The sequence below is a fragment of the Uranotaenia lowii genome, chromosome 3, assembly GCF_029784155.1.
Source record: "Uranotaenia lowii strain MFRU-FL chromosome 3, ASM2978415v1, whole genome shotgun sequence".
In the NCBI taxonomy this organism is placed as follows: domain Eukaryota; kingdom Metazoa; phylum Arthropoda; class Insecta; order Diptera; family Culicidae; genus Uranotaenia; species Uranotaenia lowii.
Genome location: NC_073693.1, coordinates 145,069,077 through 145,095,441, shown reverse-complemented (window position 1 = coordinate 145,095,441; position 26,365 = coordinate 145,069,077). Strand labels below are relative to the sequence as shown.

General features: G+C 37.7%; 1 protein-coding gene across 2 annotated transcripts in view; it reads right to left on the bottom strand.

Annotated features, from left to right (window-relative positions):
• The window catches only part of LOC129754733 (cyclic nucleotide-gated cation channel alpha-3), a 708,907-nt gene that overhangs the window by 83,157 nt on the left and 599,385 nt on the right, over nucleotides 1–26,365 (bottom strand). For both annotated transcript variants that reach the window (XM_055750948.1, XM_055750949.1), the window contains 2 exons: nucleotides 21,462–21,613; nucleotides 6,315–6,456 (listed from right to left, as the gene is read on the bottom strand). In XM_055750948.1, coding sequence (XP_055606923.1) covers nucleotides 6,315–6,456; nucleotides 21,462–21,613 — 294 coding nt within the window. The remainder of the gene's footprint in view (nucleotides 1–6,314; nucleotides 6,457–21,461; nucleotides 21,614–26,365) is intronic.

The window sequence follows — 26,365 nt, the reverse complement described above, 5'->3', positions numbered from 1 at the left end:
ACCTCGGACCTTGATATTGTTGAACATGCAGTTCCGAATAACGACAGACAACCTCAGCATGCCATGACTTAGAATAAGTTAGTATTTAAGAACGAATTTTCTGGTAATAAAATACACTTGTAATTTAACCGTCAAACCTTGTAGTTGGTTTATCCTATCCGATCTACGGCTAAATCCTACAGGTTATGGGCCTTTTCTGAAAGAGTTCTTGAACAGTGTGAGTCATTTGGTCCCTAGAAGATGGAAGGCAGCAAGTTCCTGGTCGAGAAGCTACGCAGCGGCGGATACGAATCATGGCGATTCAAAGTGGAAATGCTGTTGGTGCGCGAAAATCTCTGGAAGTACGTGAGGGAGGACGCCCCTGAACCTCCGACGGAAGCGTGGGCAGAAGGAGACGCCAAAGCACGAGCCACAATCGTTTTGCTGGTAGACGACAGTCAGCATCCGCTGATTCGGGAATGCCAAACCGCGAGGGAAACATGGCATCAACTGAAGAACCATCATCAGAAAACCACCATGTCCACGAAAGTATCGTTGCTGAAAAAACTCTGCAGGGCAGAGTACACCGACGACGAGGACATGGAAAACCATTTGTTCCGCATGGACGAGCTATTTTCTAGCTTGACAAACGCGGGGCAAGAGCTGGGCAAGTCTAAAAGTGGCCATGGTGTTAAAAAGTATGCCTGACTCTTTTGACACCCTCACAACCGCTTTGGAAAGCCGATCCGACGACGAGCTCACGATGGAACTCGTCAAGAGCAAGCTGATAGACGAAGCCCAGAAACGAGCAGAAAAATCCGGGGAATCCATTCCAAGCCTAGACATTTTCAACGGAAAACGACGCCCCGCGAGCCCGCGAACGGTGAACGTGCCAATCTTCCCGAAGGTCCGAGGAAGAAGAAGGTTTCGCCTAAACAGTCGATAGGTGAAAAGTCATCATTTGCTTTTACGGCCAAGAGCAATGTGAAGTCGAAGACGTGGATTATCGATTCTGGAGCAACATCCCACATGTGCTCAGATCGGTCATTCTTCAGCAAACTGAAAGCGAGCAAAGACATTTCCATCACACTGGCCGATGGAATAGAGATGATGGTGCATGGCGTTGGTACCGGTCGTTTCAGTTGCCATGGTGACGACGGTAGCGAGAATGAAATTACGCTTTCCAATGTCTACTTTGTTCCTGAGTTGCAGTCGAATTTAATTTCCGTTGGCAAACTGGTTGCCAAAGGAGCCGAAGTCGTTTTTCAAAAGCCCCATCGTTGCGTGATCAAATTTGGTGGTGCCGTCATTGCTGTCGCTCGGAAAACTGGTGGGCTGTTCCAGCTCGTCACTAACCGAGAGCAAGGGCAACACGTGGCACATTATCCGAAAATGCGAGTTGAACGTGCAGGGCTGGCCAAAAACATCCAAAAGCGACGACCCCCAGCAGTTGTAGAATCCAAATCAAGTCGAGGTGACGCTGCTCCAGCAAAGGTGCTGGAATCCGAAACATCAAATCCGGCAATGGTGCTGGAATCCGATGGTACTTTGGTTAAGGAGGAGCCTGAATCCCGAAGCAGCGCGACATCAACCAATTTCGATGATTTGGTGCGTCAGGTGACGTTCCGAACCATGCTGACGGTGGCGAGTCAGCGCAACATGCTAGTGAAACAAGCGTACGTGCGGCCGAGAGGGTACGAGCCGTCCGATGGTATTCTGAAAGAACTCAAGTTTCAGAAGTCGAAAAATTTCCCTTTTTTATACGTCCGACAAAACGGTAAGCGGTCCGCCTACCTGGTGATCGACGAGGACAACATGGTCATATCGTGTCACGACGAGCAGGAGTACGACGACATCATAGCAGCGTTGAACCGAAAATTTTCTGTTACCTCGTTGGGTGACATTCATCATTTTCTCGACATTGTAGTACGGCGCGAGAATGAGAACTTCAAGCTTAACCAACGAGAGTACATCCAAAAGCTGCTGACACAGTTCGGTATGGAAAACGCAAAAATTTCCAAGATACCGATAAACCCCGGCCACTGTCAACAGAAGGAGGAGGAGAACCTGCTACCCAACAACCACTTGTATAGCAGCCTTATCGGTGGTCTGTTGCACGTGGCAGCCAACACCCGACCGGACATCGCAGCCAGTGTGGGCTTACTGTGGCGATCAGTAAGCTCACCTACCCAAGCCGATTGGACGGAGGCCAAACGGGTGCTCCGTTATCTGAAATCGACGATGGACCATGAGTTGGTGCTAGGATCCGGTCAACATAAGCTGGAAGCTTATTCCAACGCAGACTGGGCCAGCGATGCAGCAAGCCGGAAATCCAATACCGGTTACATGTTTCTGCTCAGTGGTGGTCCGATTTGCTGGGCATCAAAAAGGCAAACCTGCGTGGCATTAAGCAGCACCGAGGCAAAATACGTGGCGCTCGCAGAGTGCTGCCAAGAGTTGGTGTGGATCAAACGACTTCTTCGAGATTTCAACATTCACATCCACCAACCAACCAGAATATTTGGGGAGAACCAGGCGTGCATCAAGCAGTTACAATCTACCCGGATCAACAACCGTTCGAAGCACGTGGACACCAAATATCATTATGTCCGCTCCCTTTACGAAGATGGGACAATAACCGTGAGCTACTGTTCTTCCGAAGATATGGTGGCGGATATATTAATCAAGCCGTTGGCTTACCTCAAGTTGGGAAAATTCCGAGAAGCAGCTGGAGTTACGCTGTCGAGGAGGAGTGTTGAACATGCAGTTCCGAATAACGACAGACAACCTCAGCATGCCATGACTTAAAATAAGTTAGTTTTTAAGAACGAATTTTCTGGTAATAAAATACAGTTGTTATTTAACCGTCAAACCTTGTAGTTGGTTTATCCTATCCGATCTACGGCTAAATCCTACAGATATTTGTAACCTCTTCGCTGATAAATTCCGTAGTACTTTTGATTCTGGTTCAATATCCACGGACCAGTTGACTATGGCGGCTAGTAACGTCCCACGTCAGAGCACTTCCTTTCATCACATCGTAATCGATGACGATACCATCTTGAAGGCGACTGCTAAGCTGAAATCCAGTGTTTCTGCAGGTCCGGATGGCGAATCTTCCAATCATCGCTCTCGGAATCCACGTTCCTTTCCATTTGGAAAGATGTTTCCGGTCTACAAAAAAGGTGACAGGAGGAACGTTTACAATTATCGCGGTATTTCTGCCCTATGTGCGATCGCCAAACTGTTTGAGCTGGTTGTATTGAATCCATTTTTCTCGTATTGCAATTTTTATTTCTCTAACGAACAACATGGATTCATGCCCAAACGCTCTACGACAACAAACCTGCTGACGTTCACATCTTCCGTGCAAGACAGTTTTGCCATGGGATCGCAAACCGACGTAATCTGCACCGACCTGACCGCAGCTTTCGACGAGGTAAACAACAAAATAGCCATAACCAAACTAGATCGTATCGGTATTTGCGGCTCTTTACTGGAATGGTTCCATAGCTACCTGGTAGGACGGAAACTTATTGTACGATCTGGTGAATCATTTTCCAATCAATTCCCTGCCTATTCTGGAGTACCTCAAAGGAGCCACCTAGGACCCATCATATTCCTGATCTACTTCAACGACGTGTTGCTGCTTCTCGATGGAGCAAAACTGGCGTATGCCAACGACTTGAAATTGTTTCAATCTATCAACAGCCCCGAACGTCTTGCAGAGCCAGTTTAACATCTTCGCCGCCTGGTATGATGTCAATTGCCTTCTCTTGAATCGCAAGAAATGTACGGTAATTTCGTTTCACGCAAGCGGCTACCGCTATCGGCTGATTATTTTCTTGGACATGAGGCAACTGCACGAGTTGAACATGTGAAAGACCTTGGTGTGATCCTGGACGAACGGCTGGATTTCAAGATCCACACAAACTACATCGTCGATAAAGGTTCTAGATGCCTGTGTCTTTTATTCCGCATGACAAAAGACTTTAAGGATATTTATTGTCTCAAGAGTCTTTACTGCAGCTTGGTTCGATCGTCCCTCGAATATGCCTCGGCTGTATGGTGCCCCTACTACCAAAATGGCTCGGAGCGTATCGAGGCCATCCAGAGGCGTTTTTTGCGCTTCGCTCTCCGGAACCTGAACTGACAAGACCCGTTCCGACTCCCCAGCTGCGAAAGCCGCTGCCGCCTTATCGACATCGACACGCTGCAGGCCCGCCGGACCGCAACACGGGCCTCTATTGTTGCCGATCTGCTTTCGTCTAGAACCGACTGCCCTGCACTGCTAGAAGCACTCCAACTCAGCGTGCGATCTCGAGGCTTGAGGAATCGTAATCTTCAGCTCTTTGCTCCTCACCGACAGAATAACTACGGAGCTAATACAGAGCTAATTGGTGCAATAAGGACGTTTAACAGCTTCTCCGATCATTTTGATTTTGATGTTTCAAAGGAATTATTCCGAAGAAGAATCCTTAGGGCTTTAAGTATAGTATAGGGTAAATTCCGTGTAATTGTAGTTTGTTTTTAATTTTTAACCTACCATTTACCAATTTACCATAAACAAATAAACAAACAAAATTAAGAAAATTGGCCAAAGAAAAGGATGTGAGCATCGAAGCGGTACGGACAGCTTTTAAACATATGGTGAACATTGTACATTTAAAGATGAACCGAGGAGTAGTCGAAAATCTGGTCCTGTTAGTCCTGCTATCGACAAAAAGGTCAGGCATGCCTACAAACAGAAACCATAGGCTTCACGTCGGGATGTGGATGAGAAAAGTCGGAACCTTGACGTCTAACGTAAAGGAACCCAAATCAAGCCGCTTCTGTCAAACCAAGAGCCCGGAAACTGTATGATTCAATATTTTGCAAAAGTTCTGGATGCATCACCATGGACGATGAAACGAATGTGAAATTGGACTATACACAGAAATTTTTTTTGACTATTTCGTGTCACTGAAACTGCAACCTTTAAAATAAATCAACCTGTAATTAACAAAACCTGTAATTTTAAATAGTTTTCCTTGAAAGTTAACGAAGATTCATTTATTATTACAGCAAATGTCCTGTAGAAAAGTTGTACACTGAAAATTAAATGTCACGTAATTTGTTTTTGGACCTGTAGGATTACGGTAAATGTCCTGTTCCTTTTTGTTACAGGACATTTGCGTAATTTAACAGGACATAATTTTTGCTGTGTAAAACCCTTCCAATGCCACAACCAGATGGTCATTTACACCGAAAAATTTGGCAAAATATCTAGCCCGTGCGTCACATTGGAAAAAATGAACACCCAGAACTATTTTACAGAATTTCTCCAGAAGCGTTTTTTTTGCCGTTGATTAAGCAGCATGATGAACCTGTCATATTTTGGCCCGATTTGACATCATGTCATTCCGTCAAAGACACACTAGGGTGGTACAAAAGCCAAAACGTCTGATTTGAGCCAAAAACATGATTCTGCGAAACTGCCCCAAGGCACGGTCAATCGAGACTTTTTTGGCTTTGACCAAAGCAAAGCTACGAAAATACATAAAACCAGCTGATAACATTGAAAAATTTAAAAAGGATTGGCCGAAAGTGGTGAAAATTGTGGGTAATGCAACTGTTTAGAAGCTTATGAGCAATGTTCGAGGACAAGTGCGGAGTCTGGCTTATTATTGGAAATATAAATTTAATAGAAATGGCAACATTCTAGAACCAGGAAAACTTTTTTAACCGGACTTATTTAAGTAATTTTAATAAAGTTCATATGACGAAATTGCGTTGAATACTTATAAATTTTGGATAATGAACTCAGCTTAACGGACATTGGTTTGGTTTTATTGGATAGTTTTGTAACCAGATTCTATAAGCGACACTTGAAACTCAAAATGTCAATGAACGTGAAATCAAGTCCACAAACATAAAATTACTTCGTACCATCAAATATTAATTTATATTATAATAGGTATTATTATTTTTGACAGCTCCACAAGCGCACAGTAAAATATTATTTCGTTTCTCTTTATATCAAATACAAATCATCCATCTGACAAGTGGGTAGATTCAAATTAAATATCTTTTAACGTACTTTTTCATGCATACGATTACTCGGTTTGTTAACATTTGGCCGTTATTATAAAAACAATACCGATATTATTCATGATTATCATGAATATTGTTTCAAAAACGAATAAAATCAAACAGTTAATTTCCGCTCATTGCATCTTTTCGGCAGAATAGAATTCATAATTTATTTATGGAACCAACTTAAAAAATTTGTGAGGTATATTTTAGATCGAAGCACAATTGGTGGAATTCAATGAAAATTAAAAAAAAAATCTTACCTTTCCGACAGATGAAGTCGCCCGGGGAGAACACGACTGGTCTTAGCTTTAACACTAACTCACATAGAAAGCCCGCCTCGGTATTTTGAAAAATTTCTACTCGCTTAAGTGTATCTAAATGAACATTTATAGCTATTTCAGCCTGTGGATGAGAAGAAAAGAAAAAAAAATGAGAAAACGTTAGTAAATTCTAGTCATATTGAGGTATTGTTATTTGATATGAAGATGGTAAAGTGGTTGTTAGATTCTAATAGAACATATTTCTTTAATCAAAAAACATGTTTCTTATACCATCATTTCTTTCCAGATGAAGTAGCATTGGCCAGCCATAAAAGTTTGATAAACTTAGTTATTCGTGATATCTTCGATTGATAGCCAAAAAAACAACTCCAAACTACTGCATTCATAGACGAAAAAGTTTTCCAATAGTAACGGTACCTAACATTGTTCATTCATTATTTCATCAGCACTCCTTTCGTGCAGATAATCACACCTGAAAGCAGTAAAGCAAAACCTCTCAAACCAATCTCGACATCCAGCAGCAGCAGCCCAATATCATTAATCGATCCGGGCGAAAGTAAGCCCGTCTGTTTCAGGGAAAAAAGTCCTCATCCATTGGTGCAGACAACACGATACGACGACGAGAGATGAGGTAATTGAGTTTGTTCTATCGAGAACCCCTTAAACGACGGTATCATCCTTTCCATGTGATGTCTCACCGTTTCGCTCGGTGGTCTTGGTCGTCGTTGAGCTAAAACAGCTTCAGCAGAATGTTGAAACGTCCTCATCCGGGAGCGGACGCGACGAACGTAGAACGCCGGATGTGGCGAAGGCAAATTACGCCATCATCAACACCTTGCCATACACGGGAAAGGCGTAGAAAACGTAACCCGGCAATGTGCTGCTGCAGTGGTACAAAAGAAAGGCTGCCTTGGGCCAGGAGAAACCATCTGAACTGAACGAAGCCATCGGAACGGAACCGCACCACAAGACCCACCGAATTGAATGATCTAGTTCATCTCAATTTGTTTCGGTGGATATGTGAGTGGTGGAGATTCCTCTTTCTCAATGTACTGGTGATACCATCATTGACGGTATTGGAAGTCGTCGATGAGATGAGTTCGGAACCCCTAAAAGTAAGTTTGGGATTATCTGACTTCCAACTAGCCGTTTCAAGCATATTGAAATGTCGTTGATGCAAGATGTTGTAAATGATTTCAATCAAGCGAAATCAGCTGTTGTCAACGTCATACGTAGTTTTTCAACAAAAACAAGATAATTTTTCAAAATTTACTGTGTAAAAGTGAATAATAAAGCTTCTACGAATTATTTGAATAAATAACTGCGTTTAGGAGTTTTCCAGAATTCCAAAGGTTTTCAAAGGTATTAAAAGGTGGTTTTAAGAGATAATCCTCTAGCGTTAAGGAATTTGATATTTGAGCTGTAAAACTTTATCAAACTGCTTGATTTCTTCATTAACATTCAAAAATATGATGCAAAATGATGAAACCTAGATTTGAGGCTGAGTTTGAATCCAAAAAGCAGGTTGGAATTCAAAAGTTCTAATATTTTTAATAGTCAAACACTATTTCTCTAGTTTTAAGTCATAGATGGCAGCACTATCTTGCCATTTAACCAAATTCATGCCCATTTTCGAATATCCGGGATAAATTAGGGTGTGCTAGATGATTTTGGTCTAGGAATAAATACATGTACCGTGTGAACGCTTTGGAAATTCTAAGATCACTAAATCAAAAAAAAAAAATTAGAATTGCATCAAGGTCAATAAAAGTGAATTTTTTGGACCGTTTACCAGAATAAAGTTATTCTTTGTGATGGAGCTTGATGGAGCAGACGGCAAGCAATATTATTGGTATGATTTGCAATTGAATCGGAAGTTGAGATGAGCAGTAATTTTTTCGGTTGTACATTTTTGTGTAGGTGATTCTTTAGCAAACCCGGAAAATCTTTCTGCAGCGTGAACTTCCACAAAATTGTGATGGAAAAATACCTCAAAATGATGAATATGGGTCTAAATAAACCTGGAAAATCAATATTGAGACTAAATTTGGTTTTAACTGCAAGATAGTGCTGCCATCTACGACTTGAAACTGAATAAGTGTGGTTTACTGAACAAAATCAAAGTTTTTGATTTCCAACCTATTTTTTCTGATTCAAAATTAATCCCAAATGTTTGTTTCATCATTTCACGTCATTTTTATAAAGAAAATAGGTATTTTGATAAAGAATTACAGCTCAAATATCAAATTCCTTAACGCTAGAGGAGCATCTCTTAAAACCCCCTTTTAAAAACTTTGAAAACCTTTGGAATTCTGGAAAACTCCTTAAAATGCAGTTAACTATGGGGCCGTTCACATACCACGTGGACAATTTAGGGGGAGGGGGGGTGTATGGAAATGTCCACGCTTGTCCACGGAGAGGGGGGTAGGGGTTTGGGTCATGTCCACGAGGACATACTTTCTGTTTGAATCTTAAAATTACAAAGCTTTCCAGTTTAAGTTTAAACAATTAAAAAACACTTGAAAGCAAGTAATAAATATGATAATAAGGAAATTTAAAATTTTTAAAGTTATTTATATCAGGTAATGCTATTTCTTTTTTTTTTTTTAATCAGCCATTCCAATAAAAATTGGCAAAAAGTAGTATTTTTTAACTGCCAAATGAGTTTTTGAAAAATAAAAAACAATTTCAAATCTGTCCACGTGAACATCCGGGGAGGGGGGTAGGGGTTTGCCAAATGTCCACGCTTGTCCACGGAGGGGGAGGGGGGTGTCAAAAATCTCATTTTTCTGTCCACGTGGTATCTGAACGGCCCCTATTCAAATAATTCGTAGAAGCATTATTATTCACTTTTACACAGTAAATTTCGAAAAATAATCTTGTTTTTTTTTGAAAAACTCAAGTGGTGCTATTCTTATTCCGCACCCCTTTTTCACATTTTTGGTTCTCAACGCCAATTGCTACGTCCAAAAAAAGTAAACTTATGCTTGATTTATCCGTTAAGCAATTCAAAACAAACTGTGGAAGAAAATTTTCGTATTTTTCAAGCATTCATATTTTAATAAGCAAAACACATAGTGGCGCTATTCTTATTTCGCTCACTGTATAATGAAAAACTATTATTTTTATGATTAATCCCCCTAGAAGTGAGATAAAATTTCTAACTTCTCTGATATAGGTTTAAGCTCTTTGGTGTCTTCGACAAACTTGTTTAAAATTAAATTTTCCTCAGATGTCAAGTTTCTAAAATAATTATTCTCAGAGATATCGGCCGAATAAGAAACTTAACCTCTTAAATCAGTTGATTAATAATAACTTTTTTCAGTTATTTTAAGTTTAATAATATGTTCCACAAAGTTGTTTGCCTTACTAAAATACAGCACTTTGTTGAATATTTCAAGTTTTTAAAATGTGATACTGCAGAGCTATATTAAAAAGATTACCGAAAATAGGACTTTTTCACGCCTTATTTTACAAACACCGGGCAACATCGGGCAGCCCGCTTTAGCTGCAAAATGAAGTCAAAGATTTCGTCTACAAGATGCAGGTACAATCGTCTGTATCCATTTGTATCCAAGCGAGATACATCAACTTTACTTTTCCATGTTTGCATTAAAAACAAAGATTTCTATGAAACTATAGCGCATTCTACCACGTGTGTTTTCTTCTAGCTTTTCCTTGCGCGATGTCAGAAGCAAAGGTTTAGAGGCGCATTTGTATTATTAGCATCTCCAGCTAGTAGAGGATATCTATTTCAATCGAACACACAATAGCCTGATGCTTATAATACAAATGCGCCTTCAAACCTTTGCAAATTTGTGGAAAATTTAATTTAAACAAGTTTGTCGAAGACTTCAAAGAGCTAAAACCTATAACAGAGAAGTTAGAAATTTTATCTCACTTGTAGGAGGATTAATCATAAAAATAATAGTTTTTTTTTTTTATTATAGAGCGGTGATTGTTGTTTGGTGATGGTGATGTTTTTATTACCTGTAGCATTTTTGCTGGAACCATGCATAGGAAAAAAGTAGAGTATGGTGGGGTAAAAGTACAACGTTAGTGCTATCCTTTTTTTTTTTTTAATTTGACATTCCTTAGACTTTTATCTCTCTTCAAAAAAAATTACGAAGATAATCGATCGACGCATTTGATAGCAGTAGTGTAAATTCCTGACTGCTATCGAAACGTACTCTTATCTCACCTCTGAGTTCTAATGATGTGGGGTAAAAGTACGATCATTCAACATTTCCTCATTTCTGCATGAAGTAAAGAGGAAAATTATTTCAAATCAATCTTTGCTAACAACAGCAGCTTCTGTGTTCGCTTCTGATACAAATTCTATACATTATAATTATTAGGGTCAATACGTGATCCGTTGATATATTAACAAATAATAAATAAATAAATATACATGGGGCCTTGCGTGTTTTCGAAGTTCTTAACTAATTCTCCATATTCCACCGGTTTACGAAATCCAGTTCTCATCGTACTTGAGCAATATTTCGCGCGTTGTAGAAACAAAAATATGCGCAGATTTTTCCAGAGCTCAAAATTTTTCCATTCAAATTTACTTCAGTGGACTCTGTATATCATTCGTACTTTTGCCCGATTTGCAGTTCGTACTTTTACTCCTTTAAGGTTTCTTGTGATTCACAGTTTGTTGTGCAAAGTAGAGACATATTAATGAAATTGTTTCTTAGGCATTTGGCAGTGGATGAAACAATTAAATGAACTCATTAAAACTTTCACTGAAAGCTGAATTTCATCTGATGATTAAATATAATAATTTAATATTTCATAAATTAACTCCTGTGAACAAAATGTAAATTTTTGTTTTCGAAAAAAATTCCTTTGACATGAATTTAATTTTGAATCAAACATCAAAAAATTTAACTGCGATCTTCTTCCATATGCATCCTAAATGAAATTCTCATATTAATATTTTCATCTGGATTATAAAACTAAAAATCGAGCTGAATCTGATACGAATTTTGAAGTTCCGATCCTGAAATTTGCATTTTGAGCCTAAATTCAAAATTTAAATCTAAGTTCCAGATAAGAATTGCTATGAATGTATAACCAAAAAGCGAAATTTTATCATAACCTTTAACCAGAAATCTCTTGCCGGATTCTGAATTAATAAAATAAATACAATTTTCTTCGATTATTTATCGTTGTTTAACTTGTTAATTTGAACGAAATTCCCAAATGATAAAATTGTTTCAGATTTTTCAATTCTGAACTTATTAAACTTTCTTATGGTTCAATTCTGTATACGAACGGAGGATAAACATTTCAAGTCCGAATCCTAAAAATGGTTTGAATTTTAAGTATTTTCTTTTCAGATTCCGAAATGATTTGCAAAATCAAGATTCAAATCACGATTCTATTCCAATGATAATCTCAACTTTAAATTAAGAAATAAGAAATTTGTCAGCAAGTATCCGGGCCTATTTTATGTTAAAACCTTGCATAAACCTGACATATTGTTTAAACATTTTCTCCAGAATCTGGCCAAAATCTAAGCAAACTTCGAAATTTAGCCATTTAAATAAAGAAAAAAAGACTTGATAATTGATTGATTGAACCGAAACAAATTAGCCAATTCAGAATCGTATTTAAGGCTTCTAAAAATTCGTTCTTGTTTACTTTTACAAAATTTGTTTAAATAATATTTTTAGACGCAAGTTACAAAATTTTAAGGACTCAATTAAAATGTTTATTAAATTTTGCAAGTTTTGTCTGCCTTTTGAAAAACTGTTGTAAAATTTTGGACCTGGGATGAGTTTTTAAGATTTTGAACTAAGTTCAGAATCGAGAATGTTTACTATTGAATTATTTTAGTTGTCCATCAAAATTTGGTTAAGAATTTAAAATTTTAAGTTAAGCAAAAAATATTTCGCTAGGCATTTTTGGAACCTCATGGGGGGGTTAACCCCCAAAAATCCCCCCCGTTCCTACGGTTATGTGTAGAAAATAAACAGGTATAGAATACCTAAACAAGTCGCATACATAAATTTATTTCTTCGTTTTAGGTACGATATGTCAAAAAAAAGTTAGGTAACAACTAATTGTACTAGTTTACAAAATTTGAAAAAGAAATTGTGAAATTGATTGACTGACCAATATTTTTAATATGAAATTGGGTGCTGAACCCGAAAATGAAATTAAAAAAAATCTCAGTAGAACCGTTTTTGAATTATGCTCCAAATAGGAAATTTCGGTAAAATAAAAAAAAAGTACTTGTACTTTGATTAAAATATCTCGGACTGCATAGCAATAATTTGAAATCCCTCTTTTGCATATTGAAGGTGAATGAATTTTCTATCGATCATCCGAACACTGTTTTTGCGTATGATCATCAGTATTGTTGAAATTAGTGACTTTACGATAGAAAATATTATAAAAAACGAATATTTTTAGAGAAAATTTTGTTTTAGCAAAAGTTTTAGACTTGATTTTCTTCTGTGCTTAAATGTCAATTTAAAACAAAGAATTCAAGTGGTTGTTTATTAGAATCTGTAGAAAATTTAGGAAGTTATGACTGCTTTACCATAACAGTAATTTTTGTAGTTTTTAATAATTTAACGAACCGCAGTACACTTCTAATAGCATAGGAAGAATGACACATTGTAAATCTCACTATACACTGTTTAAACGATGCAAGTTTCGAGAACACACTATGGAACCAATATAACTAGCAAGGGTACTACCGTCGCATTAGAGTAAGGTGGGGTAAAAGTACGAGTCGGGTAAAAGTACGTTTTGGGATTATCACAAACCAAGAACAGTAAAATTCAAAACTCTGGCGTGGATGGATAGTGATTTGGACTGCCAACAACCAGCCATAATTTTTTTTCGTAGAAATTGAAAAAGCTCCGAAAAATGAGGTAAAGTAGCTTTTTTGCTTTAATGATGTAATATTTCAAATAACGGCAAACATGTTTGTGCACTCAAAAGTCTGGCTTTCAATGAAAGATTTATTGTGTCTTTTTAGTTGTTTTTAATCACTATCAAATGCCGAAGAAAGAATTTAATTATTATGTCTCTGTTTTGCTCCATAAACGGTGAATCATAAGATACCTTGAAGGGGCAAAGTACGAACTGCAAATGGGGCAAAAGTACGAATGATATACAGGGTCTACTGAAGTAAATCTGAACGGAAAATTTTAACTTCTTTTTTTAATGCTCTGGAAACATCAGCGCATATATATGTTCCTACAAGACTTGCTCGCGCGAAAAAATGCTCAAATACGACGAGAATTCGATTTCGAAAACCTGCTGAATATGGACAGTTAGTGGAGAAATCCAAATTCACGCAGGTTATTTGCCCATGTATAGGATTTGTATCAGAAGCGAACAAGGAAGCTGCTGCTGTAAGCCAAGATTAAAACAAAATAGTTTTCCTGTTGACTTCATGTAGAATTATGGAATTTTGAATGGTCGTACTTTTACCCCACATCATTCGAACTTTTGCCCCAGAGGTGGGGTAAGAGTACGTTTCGATAACAGTTAGGCATTTTCATTACTGCTATCAAATGCGTCGATCGATTATCTTCGTAATTTTATAGAAGAGAGCTAAAAGCCTAAAGAATCAAATGATGTTCTTGGTTTTTTGGAAAACAACCGGCAAAATTTTCTAAAAATAGGGTGGCACTAAGGTCGTACTTTTACCCCACCATACTCTATGTTGCAAATTTGCAACAATTATTGAAAACCCATTACATCAGAGAAAAAACAAAAAAAAAATTCTCAAATTTTGTTTATTATGTGAATACCTTTAGTGGCAATACGAAAATATTTTTTTTGAGTCGAAAAAAAATTCTCAACAAGAATTAAACTAGGCCAACAATTTGAAAAATAAGACTTTTTCCACATTCCATATTTTTCAGATTCAAGTTGTTTTTTTTGTACCTTTCAACACTGAAAGTATTTTTTTTTAATTGAACGTGATCTTAAAGTTTGAAATATTATTTCCATAGAAAACTAATTGACTTTTAAGCTAAATGTGAAATTTAGAACAGTTTTAATTAATTGTTGCAAATTTGTTACTTTATGAAACGAAGGGTTAAAATCCTGTAAGTTTTCTAACTACGAACACGGGCAACCTAAGCAGTGGATAAGACTGAGCTTTGAAAATAGTGGTTCCGAGTTTATTCGAAAATTTACTATTTCAAGTGCTGGTGACTATTACCGGTTACTAGAACTCACAAACATTGATTTTAATAACCTTCGCAATAAGCCCTTTCATAATTAATAGTGCAAAAACAAACAAAGAATGCAGGTTTAGCACCAGTGAATAAAAAGCTCAACAAACTTAATTCAACAAACTCAAGCTTCTCTGCAGGCATGGTCTAACAATCTCTCGAGCCAAAAAAGAGCTGAGGTTTCTTCCAAAGTAGAGCTTAGCAATACAGAGCAATACGAAACTCCGGAGCAGAAGTGCCAACCCAAGCAACCAAAAGTCACATATTTACTTGAATGAAGGCATTGAAAGTTACATATTGGCTGACATAGAGAATCAACTGCCCAATTTCCTTTAGTAAACTTTATGTACTCATTAATGAACTTAAAAGTTGCAAAAGTGATTAATATGTACGGTGTATGTGACTTGTTTTGCCCAATTTCCATTAGTGAACTATATGTGCTCATTAACGAACTTGAAAGCTGCAAAAGTGATCTATACGTACGTTATACGGGACTTAAGTCACATAATGGGCACAAAAGTGCTCAATACGGGATTTGGTAAGTCACATAAAGGACACAAAAGTGCTCAAACGGGATTTGATAAGTCACAAAAAGTGCATTGATGTGCTTTCAAAATCAAATCACCTTTTCGAGTTTTAGTTTCAGTTAGAACAACATCTAGGCGTGGTCTCGTGGTAGCGTGTTCGATTCTCACCACGAAGGTCGGGGTTCGATCCCCAAGCTGGGCAAGTTTTTTTTCAATAAGTAGTTTTGTACTTGAGTGACCATGATGCGATATATGTAGGAAATGTAGGAAAGAAGCAATTGAGCAATTTGTCGAGTTTGAAATCCGGCGCGTGGCATCATGGCGGCACCGGTACAGAACACAGTAAATAATCAAGAGAAGGTGATATGAACCGAAGCCAACGGTTCAGTTGAGATAGAGAGAAATTTTTTTGCTCATTTTGCGATTTTTTGGAAGCTGAATTAAGAGGCCGCTGGAAGCTGAATAGAAGATCATTAAGACTTCTTTGGAACTTGAAAGTATCAATATGAACTTAAATTTTGAGCTGCATAGAACGTAATTCATATCAATGATGGGGCTGAGTAAGCGTTTTTGTACCTGTTTTATGGGACTTTTGGTTGCTTGGGAAGTGTCCTAATTTTTCAGGATTTGTCCCGATGTTTCAGGATTTATCCTGTTTTTCGTGAGACTGTCCTGGTTTTTCGAAAACGCATGAATTGATCATTTTTAAAAAATGTTCTGTAAATTGCAAACAATTTTTGGTTCAGATTGTATTTGAATGATGTTTTTCGAAACAAACTGCAGGTCAGCCAAGATTCTGCACGCTTTGGTTGCATAATTGAAGAAGTCTTCTGTACCTGTTTTTAACCTTTAGTTATGCAAGTTAAGCAGAGCTGCATGATATTTTCATCAATCTTCACAACAACAAAATAAAGAAATATACAGAATCTAAAACATGAGTAGTCTAATTTTTCACAAGTGTAATTCAAAGAAAAGCTCCTTTTGATGTAATTTTAGTCTTTGTTCAAAAGGTGAATGGAAATGCATTGTTTCGCTATTATTTTTCATTCCATAAAGTAAAGATCACGCGGTCAATAAATTGTACATATATTACAAACAGTGTAAAATTATGTATGTTTGATTTAAACTTATGTATCGCGCGTCGGATACAAAGTAAACAAGTATGAAAATTATTAGAAAACCACTGGCAGGCGTAGTGGGCGAAGCTCCAGCCCTTCAAAATCTTTCAAAAGCTGGTAGGTTTATGCAATGTATTATTGAAAAAGAAATTAAAAATTTAAATTTTAAATTATATTTTTTTTTTTTTTTTTGAGCAGGGAAAAGCCCCCGGGAGTTGATTTTTGTTCAGAACCATTCTCCCGAAGGCATAAAACCTCCTCACTTTTTATTCAAACTTTTTTTTCAACATTTTTCATAGTTTACAATTTTTTGCTATTACATTTTTTTCAACACAATTTTGATATATTTTTGTTATTGTTTGCAGCTGGAGGCGGTGGGCGATGGGCGGTGGTTTTGTGGAGGTGGCTATGTGGTGGCGGTGGCTGGCGGAGAGGAAGAAAAAAAAATGATACGGTGGCAATTAGTGGCGGATGTGTCTGAAGTGAGGAACTTGTCTTCTCTTTCAAGCCTCCAGTGAGATTAATCTCTGTTAAGGAGGCTTTGATGGACTGTTCTACTGCAGGTTCAACGATCTAGTTTGTTTTGCTTTCACTTATGTTAAATAATTTTCTAAATTGGCTTTAAGGTGGATTTTTAATTGCTGCTTGAAAATTTGTTTGTTACTGATGATTTTCAAGTGTGGAGGCAGATTGTTATATTTCATTTTACTGAAATATGCGGGGGATCTCTTCATTTTTTCTGTGTTTACTCTTCTCAGAGTCAGGTTTCCTCTGGTCCTTGTAGGAAATCGATGATTCTGTTGCTGGCGCTGAACTTGTTGATTGTGGTGGAAAGACGGATGGTGCAATATACTGTGGATTTGTACGACACTCTGCAGTTCTCTTAGGGCAGCTATTGGCAGAACTGACGCCGGGGCTGCTTCAAAAAGGTTGATTGTTGGGAAAAGTCTGGGTTTCTTGAACACTCCTTTGAGACAACGGTTTTGTAAAGCTTGGAGAGGTTTTATGTCTCGTTTTCTCGCAGCTCCCCAAACGGAGACCATGTATTGCAACTTAGATTGCACAAATGCATGGTATAGATGTGTCAGATGTTTGGTGGGTACGAACCTGGATAGCTTCCATATCATACTGTGTATAGCACTGAGTTCTTTTCGTAGGCGCTCTATATGCTTGTCCCATCTTACCAGTTCATCGAATATGAGTCCTAGATACTTGAACGAATTGACTTGTTCAATGACTGTTGAGCCAACTTGGAGCTGGTTGTGAGATTCGGCTGCCGGTAAGTAGATCGGAACATTACATATTTTGTCTTGTCCAGGTTGAGCGAGAGTAGATTAGAATTGAAGTATTCTTGAAGAGTTTTAAGATCTTCTGACATCTGAGCTACAACTATCCTTACATCGCAGTTCTCGTACGATAAGGAGGTATCGTCAGCGAAAAGTCTTGGTTTGCCATGCAAATGCAGCCTATGGATATCGTTCACATACAGGATGAACAGCAAAGGTCCCAGGTTGCTGCCTTGAGGAACTCCAACGGAAAGGTATCCAAGATCACTAGTCGATTGATTAATTTGTACATACTGCTTTCTATTCGCAAGATAGTCAGCGAAGAGAGAATCGGCAATACCTCTGATTCCGTAGGCATCCAATTTGTTCAATAGTATGGAATGGTCGATCGTGTCGAAGGCTTTTTTCAAATCTAGGAATAACACACCCATTAACTTGCGATTGTCGAGAGCATTGTGTATAGCATCGACTAGTTCAGTCGCTGCCGTGAGGGTACTGGAGCCTTCTCGGAAACCATATTGATAGCAGTACAATAGATTGTGCTGCTTTAGGAATTGTAAAACACGAGTTGCAAGAAGTTTTTCCAGGATTTTACTAAATACGGATAAAACCGATATGGGGCGGTAGTTGCTGCAATTCGTTTTTTTCCCTGCTTTATATATCGGAATGACACGTGCTGTTTTAAGGAATTCCGGGAATCCACCTGATTGAATACAGTCATTGAATATGTCTCGGATCAATGGGGCTAAAATATTGTGATGAGTTTTGACGAATTGGGCCGAAATACCATCTGGTCCCAGGCTCTTTGAAGAATCCAAATTGTTTATTAAAATGAGAACTTCTTGTTCGGTTGCTGGCTGCAAGTAAATACTATCACGATTGCCGAAAGATGGAGTGCCATTGATCTGAGCATTTCTTGGGATTGTAGCCGCTAGTTGAGATCCAATGTTACAAAAATACTCGTTGAAAGCGTTTGCAACTGATTTTCCTTCTTCTGTTATCGTTCCATTCAGTTCTAGTTTGATTGATTCGCTTCTTGACTCGTTCCGTCCTATAAGTTCATTCAAATTCTTCCATGTCTTTTTTTGATTTGACGTGTGGAACAGTTTATGGTAGTAACCTTTCTTAGCCTCAGCTTTGGCACACTGTAGCTTTTTGGAAACGTGCAGTAGAAGATCCTTTAGATGATCGTTAGCAGGGTACTTTTTGCATCGGGCAAGAGTGTTTTCTTTGATTCGTATAAGTTTCCATACGTCTAACGACATCCATGGACAGTAGCCTTTTACTTTTACTTCGGCAGATATTGTTTTCGAGTGTCTAGCTTTTAGAGCACTGTGCAATTCGATAATTTTGTTCAGCTTCTCCAGGGCATTTGAGGCCTGTATATGCTCAACTTCTACTAGAAATTAGGCATTCAATGATTCATGTTGAGTGATTGTTTTTTTCCAGTTTACGATAAACTACAGGTTTTTTAAGATTAATCGTTGTCAACACCAGGCTATGATCACTGATGTCGAGTGGAAGTGTCTCATTCGAGATTTGGTCAACAAAAGAATCTGAACATACTGCATGATCGAGTATGTTGCAACTAGCTGGACGAGTTATATGAGTGTTTGAAACACGACAATCGAAACAACTCAGAAGGTCTACGTACCGTTGAACAACAGGACAATTATCCTGATTGATAGGGATATTTACATCGCCAAGCATTAACAATCGGGAGTCTGGCTTCAGGGATGCAAGTGCGGATTCTAACTTATCGAAGAAGATCTGTGAGTTTTGAGAAGGTGGGCGGTAAACAGCATAGATATCTATAGGCGAAACTCCTGGCTTCAAGCGCAAGTGGATGTAATGGAAACCGTCTATGTTTAAGTTCTCGACTTCCGACACTATGAGTGATTCTTTGACAAGAACAGCGAGACCACCACTGGAGTCAGTACGACAGGAAATGAAGCTACGATATCCACTGATATTAGCAAAGTGTTTCCTTTCTTCCTTCAACCAAGTTTCACCTAGGACCAATAAATCAACAGATGCAGGAAATTTTTCCAAGAATATTTTGATTTGATCTAATTTATTCGGATCGTTAAGGCCCCTTACATTTAGTTGGAAAGCTCTTAGGATATGGTGATTATGTTTATTGCGGCAGTTTTCAAATAAGGAATCCAATGACTCGTATAATTTATTTTTAGTATTTAACATCTTAAAATCTAGATATCAGATTTCACTTTTAGCTCTTAATTTAATTGTTCCAAACTCTAGTGTTGGCGCGCTTCGGTGATGACATTTCAGGCATAGAAGCTTCCATATCGATCGAGTGGTTTAGAGAACGTTTCTGAGTAGGTTTAGCAAGATTGCGAATGTCGTTCCTATTTCCAATCTGTTCTATTCTGGCTCCTTCATGGCGTTTGACGAGGATCTTACCATCACGGCCTGGCCAAACAAATTTTATTCCTAGTTCTTCTTGTAAATTTTTCGTTTCCATCAGCAGTTCTTTACCGAAATTAGTCAGATCATCTCGGATTGATATTTTGTTCGAAGATCCAGCATAAGTAACGTCGACCTGTGCCGCCTTCAAAGTTCCAAATTCCCGCTTTTTCTGGAAGAGTAGCTCCTTGGTAGCAATGCTTCCAAAAGAAACAAGTAGTGGTGTGGTTCTAGTTGATGGATTCCTGCTCACGAGTCGCCTTGCTTCAGTAACGTCGCCAGTTTTTAGAGGACACCCTACAGCAGCTGCTAGTTTATGTACAGTATCCAAAACATTTTCTTGAGCTGTTGAAGGAAGCCCTATAACCACCGCATTTTTCTCTAACGAAGTTCTATTTGCTTTATCAAGTTCCATTTCGAGACGATCAACTTTATTGGATAAGTCACAATGTTTTTGTTGCCAGACGCTCACCGTGTTTCTAAGCTTTTCATTATCCGACTGCATTTCCCTGATGGCCTTACCGATAGATTTGAAATTGCCTTTTAATTCTTCGAACTTGCTCGACAGGAACTCCTGTGATTCCTCAATATGTTTATTTGTTTCAACGAGACTGTCGACGACATCTCGGGTTTTAAGTAATTCATCGCGCACCTCGCTACGAACCAACGACTGATCCTCTTTGGTCGTACGAACATACTCCGTAGGTTTCCGGATGTCTTCACTGACAGAATCTGTACGATTTATAGCTTGACTGACGCGAGAAAACATATCGACACATTCCGACGAACAAAAGAACGGATTCTTTTTGGTTTTAGTTATACAATTTCCAAAGATTTTTTTGCACCGAAAATGAACTGCTTTATGACAGTGCACGCATTCAATTACTTTCGTTGTGTCTTGAACAACGCTCTCGCAGATGAAGCAAAACATATTTTTTTCGTCATCCATTTTTTCAAACTTATTCGAAAACTTTTAGCTTGCAGTGTAGATAAAAAGCCAGTTACTGGGAACGATCAGCGAGTCGAAATAATTGACACTGTTAGCTACCGGGAACGGTCTGCGAAATCAAAACAACTTTAACATCAGCTACTCGGAACGGTCTCAGCGAGAAGTGAGAAGCGAGAAACTGTCGGCGCGAAGGACGCAGTTTTGTTTACAATAATTGCAGATAGACGAGAATAAGGAACGGAAAAAGAAAACTTTATCCGTTTATACTGCACCAAAATCCGGGTTTCTTCCAAGGTACGGTCCAATACTAGTCCTCGGAATGGATGAAGCAGCTCTGCAGCTAGCACCAGACAAGGTAACAGCGAATGATCAACAGCAGGTAAGTTTTTCTACTCTAACCGAATACTTTCTTCAGGAGCGCAAATAACAACTTCGAATCGTTGAAACTTCTTCTTTCAGTTAACACAGTTAACACAGTTAGATACCGGTTTTCCTTATACCAAACAATAAGAAAAACCCGGCGCTCTAAAAGCAAATGCTCCATACGGATTCGGCTAGAAAACAAGAGCCAGACAGAAACGCTCAGAGCCCAGAAAAACCGAAGGAACTTACCTTTAATTTATCAGGAAGACATGATACAGCTCTCTCCTCGTCTGAACACTTCTGCGTCAGCCAGAGATAGTCGAACCATTTGATCACTTTCACCTGGAGATGATTGGGAACCCGTCTCATGCGCATGTAGGTCTTGACACCGTCTAGTTTGGCTGCTCGTCGGAAAAAAATGGGAGAAAAACGAGGAAAAACACGTATACAAATTGATTAGTATCGGATACCTGTGCTGATGGGTTTTTTTTCGGGGGTTACGATTAACTATTGATGTTGGTCGGCGGTAAAGGAATTTGAGTGGGGATAATGTGTTTAGAGTGATTGTTTTTCACATCTTCGTTAGCCTCTTTTGGGATGGATGAGGTTAAGTGTTGTTTGATGAAATAGGGTGATTTCCTATATATCTTCATGAGAAAGACACCTTTCAAAGCATGTCGGAGGCATTAACGTGAATTCGTGAATAAGCTCTGACTAAATAATCTATAATCGTTCTTGTCATGATTCGTTATTTCCAATGACATATCATTTAAAACATTAAAATACCCTTTATTGCATTGCAAAACTGAAGAACTAGAATTTTATGCCAAAATAAGCTAATAAAGATAAATATTTAATCTCTATTTTTATTTTTGTTCATTTTTTATAGGACTTTAACCCGTGCAGTCATTCTTCCTCGATATCTTAAAATAAGGATTTGACACCGATAAACGAAAACTAAATAGTCAGTTTTAATTGTAAATAAACAACAATTTGGCCTAAGGTTACTCTCGACGTTAGCACTATACAGCTTCAAACTCAAATCGCGAAAAGCTAAAGTCGTTGTTGATGTTTGCCAATAAAGCCGTCGTCGTCATCATCATGAGAATCCGAAGCAACAGAGCGGACGCGTTTTCAGAATAGCAATGGCGTCCCGTTCCTTTGTGCTGTCGCCGCCGAAAAAGATCCGGCTAGATATGATAACATAAGATCCGCGTTCCGTTGTTACCCGATGAGATGCTCTTAAAACTATGCTCATCCGGTTTCCACTTTATTCAACAACTGGCTTTCTGGCTGCAGGATGCTCCTTTTTTCCTAGACCAACTATTCTCAAGGATACAAGAGTTTCCATTCTGTTTTCTTCCGAATGAAGAACAAGTTGGCTCGGTTTCTCGGAACATAATTGGGACAGCAAATGCCTCGATTAAGTGCATGCAAATCTCATCTCTAAATTTTATTCGAAGAAAGTGTACCTAGTAGGTGTCGTTTAGAAAAGGGATACGCCCTTTCGAATCAGCAAGAAGCAAGAGTTCTTTGTTCGGTGCCAAAGTTAGTTGCGATTAAATCTGCCGGTACCTTTGGTGGGTTTTTGTTTGCCAGATTAGAAGGTAGGAGTTTACATAAAGATATGGTTTTTGTGCGGAATAGTCTCTTTTTTTCTTCCTTGGAATAATGAATAATAAGATGCTTAGGCGCAGATTCGTTGCTTTTCAAGAAGTATCTACAGGTTTGCTTCTTGTAGTTAAGATGAAGAAACGTTCCCGGAACATCGAATCTAAATCGAGGGGAGTATCAACTCATGCCTTCTGTGTACTTTTGCGATAAGAAATTTCTCTATTTGATTATGATGAACGTTTGCAATTCAGTTCTTGAATACTGTTTGATGAATGTGCCATAGCTACATGTGAGTTGTAGAACTATTGAAATAAATGCGCCTAAAGCCGTTTGAAAGAATTGATGATGCATCAACATTTCCAATCAACCAATTTAAAGGTACCTAATATACACATTTCCAAAATGAACATATGTATAATTTTCCAAAAATTCTACTTATGTTCATTTTGAATAAAAATACCTGTGTTCAAAATAAGCGTCAGTGTATACCGTCAAACGGGGCATGATGAAATACATTCTCACATCGTGAGATAGTTTTTAAAAGTGTTATTCTCATAGAAAATTTAAAAAAATCGAGCAATTTATTTATGTAGGGGAGAGTGGGGTATCGTGGGCCATGGGGAAACGTGGGCCACATTTAATATCTCAGACGTGTGTTGAGATAAAAATCTCAAACCAACTGTCAGCGTCGTCGCTTTGCGTGAGCATATATTCCTATATGTTGTTGACTGAAATACGCATCATATGCTTCTTTTATTTATCAAGCTAAAAAAAGTTAGAAAAATTTACTTACATAATTAGAAAAACACCCGCTCATTTCATCGATGGGGAACTTAAAGTGCATAACAAAAATATGCTCATACGCTAATGATCTTAGTTTTGTCATGCTCTTCCACGTGGAAAAGGAATTTTTGATGAAACATCAATAAGTCACACAAACGCAACCAATTTGCAAATCATAGCTTGTGGGGAATCGTGGGCCACACATCTTGAATCACCTATATTTTTATGTTTTTACACACAATCAGAACTTAAATTACGTTTTTCCTATCTGTAAAGTTTTCTTACGTCAAATGAAGAGTTATGAAAAATATTTTGTCCATCCTTTATAAGAAATTTTACCAAAACGTTCGCGAGCCAGATTTTGGAATCTATGCGATCATACACAGCTCTCTTTTTTATTTCATAATCTGAAATTGCTTTGAAATAACGAAATGAATTAGGAAATCACAGTTTTGGGTAAACTCATAAACTTTGCATGTTATTTGGTCAATTTGGATTTGGTGGCCCACGATTCCCCACAATTTTTAAAAATCCAAAAAATATTGCTTTTTTTCAAACAGTCAGAATTTGGGGAAAATAACTTATTAAAAATTAAAGAAAACACCATATGATACCTTGAAAATGTAGAAAACCATACCATTTTTTCTTTTCATTTTATCTTTTATAATAAAGAAGTTATGGAACAACGAAAAAAAGTGGCCCATGATTCCCCACTCTCCCATACAAATTTTACATTTTTTTATGCCGTTAAAAACTTTACCCAGTAAGAAGAATTGGCCTAATAATAGCACCTACCAACTTAATATTGTTTTTTTTTTCATCCTATACAAAACACTGTTGGTGTAAAAATGTGTTTTGGGAAATCGCCATTTTTTAAAAAAAAATATTTTCATTGTTTAGTTACCAGCCTGGGATAAAATGCAACACAATGCAAATGAAAGTTCATATTTTTAATATCGTTTCCATATGCTGGAAAATGATAATTTAGCATCACGCGTTTGCTCATATAAAAATTTCATCCATCCAAATATTAATTTTTATGATCTCAACTGGTAGAATATTTAGTAGTATTTTGTTTTATTTAAGACACTTTACCTTTACCATGAAATTCATGTCTGATTCTGTAGTACATATGTATGTTTTTCTCCTGATTGTTTACAGCACCTTTATGCTTTTTCTTTAAAAATATTTTTGACAGAAAAAATCTAAAATTTAATTCGAACAAAACCAAATATTACTGCAATTGGTACTTTATGGATTATGACATCACAAATAACCCCGCATTCTTTCTTTTTTACCAAGAGTCAATTTTTAAACATTTTTTTGTAATGCCACTTTACAAGGGGAGCCATACTTCGCTGTATTTTCTCATGTTTCAAAATTCACTTCTCCTAACTATGCTGAAGATTTAAATACTTATTTTCAGCTTAATTTACGGAAAAACTCATACTTGTAAAATGTGTCAGTTAGACTGCCCCAAATTTGTATGAGAAATTTCAAGCTTGTGAAATGTTATACGCTGCAGGTTTAATTTAATCCTAGGCCTAGTACAAGGTCTCATGCCAAATTTTGGGCCAGATCGGATAACGGGAAGAGGTCGCTCAACGAGGCTAAAGTTTGTATGGGATTTTGAGACATTTTGTTCGGGGAGAACATGAAAATCCTTTTTTTTTTTTTTCATTAATTACTTTGGTCCCCTGTGGCCGATTTCTTTAAAAAAAACTGGTTTTTCTCAAAGCCTAAACTATGACAAATATTTCATCCAAAGACTGTATTTGCTGGAAGTACTCATCACGCCTCGAAATAAATATTAAACTTGGCGGAAGTCCTTATCGCGCCTCGAAGTCGACAACGTTTTTGGCGGAAGTCTCATAGCGCATCAACCAGGGCGGAAGTTCTCATCGCACCCCGGAATTCACAATTATTCATCAAAAGTCCTACTCGCGCCATTCTAGAAAACATTTAAAACTTAACTTACCGGTCCCAAAGTACTAACAGCTTATCATCATTTTCGACGTTTATAGCAAGAATCATCTAAAGATAGTTTACCAAGATTTTCAGTTTGCTTCTCACACAGGGATGCCAGGTGGTTTTTCAAAAAATCAATACACCGTGAAGAATAAATCAGGATTTATCAAGATGTCACAACTTCTGCTTAAGTTGCATAAACTAAAGCAAAAAACAGGTACTGTAGACGCCTTAATTTATAAACTGAAACGAGAAGAATCTTGGCTGACCAACAGTTTATATGAAAAACACCGGTCAAATACCATCTGAATTGAACATCATTATCTGTTTAACTTTTTATTTTACAGAGTTGTACGGTATCTTGATATCATAGCTGTGAATTAAATTACAATATTGATATTTTTTTTTGAAAATCAGGACAATTCAGTTTATTTAAAAGAGCATTTCTAAAAAATCAGGAAAAATCACTATCAGGACAATTTTTAGAACCTGGACGGTTTTCAGAAAATCCATTAAAATCCTAGTTTATCAGGACACCTGGCATCTCTGATGGTATATGCTGAGCTGAAAATAATCAGTGTCCGGCAGCCAATATTAGCCGACATTGATACTGCTTAGCATGTCTTTGTCATGCAATACTGATTTTTGATCAGCTACATAAGATTACAAGGTCATGCCCAAGTTGAATGAACGACATCATGCTTGCTATGACTTTTTGTTCCTTACAGCCAACAACTAAATTTTTTCAACTGTTTATTTATTTATTTATTTAATTATTTAATCTGATC